At 36.0% G+C, this 1,315-nt stretch overlaps 1 protein-coding gene across 3 annotated transcripts in view; it reads right to left on the bottom strand.

The window, feature by feature from the left end:
- FBXW7 (F-box and WD repeat domain containing 7, E3 ubiquitin protein ligase) overlaps positions 1–1,315 on the bottom strand; it is a 253,699-nt gene that overhangs the window by 135,061 nt on the left and 117,323 nt on the right. For all 3 annotated transcript variants that reach the window (XM_006884471.1, XM_006884470.1, XM_006884472.1), the window contains one exon: positions 653–1,234. In XM_006884471.1, coding sequence (XP_006884533.1) covers positions 653–1,165 — 513 coding nt within the window. In that variant the 5' untranslated portion in view covers positions 1,166–1,234. The remainder of the gene's footprint in view (positions 1–652; positions 1,235–1,315) is intronic.

Below are 1,315 nucleotides of genomic sequence, written 5' to 3'. Positions count from 1 at the left end.
AAAAAAAAAAGAAGGATGTTACCTGAAAAAAAAAATCAACTTGGATTTTCATCTCAGATAACTAAGTGTTAATATTCTGACTGTAATTACATCTTGTTTAATTAAATTCTAAAGAAAATGACTATTAAATAAAGGACATTTTTATATCATTTTTGGAGCTGTGGTAAGAAGCTACACTGCTAATCGAAAAGCATGGCGTCCAAATCTGCCAGCTGCTTTGTGGCAGAAAGATGGCCAAACTCCTCCCATGCTATTTAGTGTCTCTGAAAACCCACTGGAGCTATAAGAACAACAAGTAGTAAGCAAATTTACACCTTGGAATAACATCTATGAATATACAGCCCACCTCAAAGATTGTATTATAGAAATGAAAAAAGATTCCTCATTAAAGCATACTGGGAACTGCATTTAGGAGAAAATTTAATATTATTTTCTTCATGGTAACAGGATCAAATACCTGCCCTCCATTTATTGTTTGTCCCATTATTAGTGTATCTACATTTAAAAATTTCTAGTACTACCTGTAAAACAAAAATTAGTTGTTTATTATAAATCTGAAGATTAATTTTCAGTAATGAAAGAACTATGAGAAAAATTTTATTACAAGTAAAATCATTAGGTTAATAAGTCAAGTCACAAAAAAATTACTTACTTTTGTTGTCTTTGTATAAACTGGAGAGGAGAGTTGGTGAATGGGCAGGTCCATGTTACTACTGGAGTTTGTGATACTGTTACTATGAGTATGTTCATCCTCTCTACTGCTATCATCAGATTGATCAAAATCATCACTCTCCTGGTCCATTTCCTCTTCCTCTTCCTCCTCCTCATCTTGTTCACCACCATGTTCTTCATCTTCCTCTTGTTCTTCGTGGTTTCCTGAGGAGTCTTCATCTACGGAAATGAACTGATTGTTGTTTTCTTCCAATTGTCTTTGCTGAGAATCATTTTGGTCTCCGGGTCTAGGCTCTGCCCCAATAACTACACCATTCCTTGCTGTTTGCTCCTCTTCTTGTGGTCTTAGTTGTTGCTGCTGCTGCTGCTGCTGTTCCTCTTCTACCACACGATTCATCTGTTCCTCATCTACCTGGCTTGAAGAAGGGTTACCTCTCTGAGAGCTGCCAGTTCGTCGTCGTTTGCTGCCCACAGAGAGCAGTTCCTGATTCATTTCCAAAAGCCAGCTTGCTACTTCTTGGACCTTGGCTAGACTATCAGAAGATGCAAATGTTTTCACATTCTGCAAGGAAAATGAGAGGAAAAATGAAAGTTTGTACATTCTACTTTGCTACAATATAAATATTATTAAAAATTGTAAAAA

Source organism: Elephantulus edwardii, unplaced genomic scaffold (assembly GCF_000299155.1).
Source record: "Elephantulus edwardii isolate Elephantulus edwardi_28Jun2011 unplaced genomic scaffold, EleEdw1.0 scaffold00034, whole genome shotgun sequence".
NCBI classification, from domain to species: Eukaryota; Metazoa; Chordata; class Mammalia; order Macroscelidea; family Macroscelididae; genus Elephantulus; species Elephantulus edwardii.
This window is presented reverse-complemented; position numbering and strand designations above follow the sequence as displayed.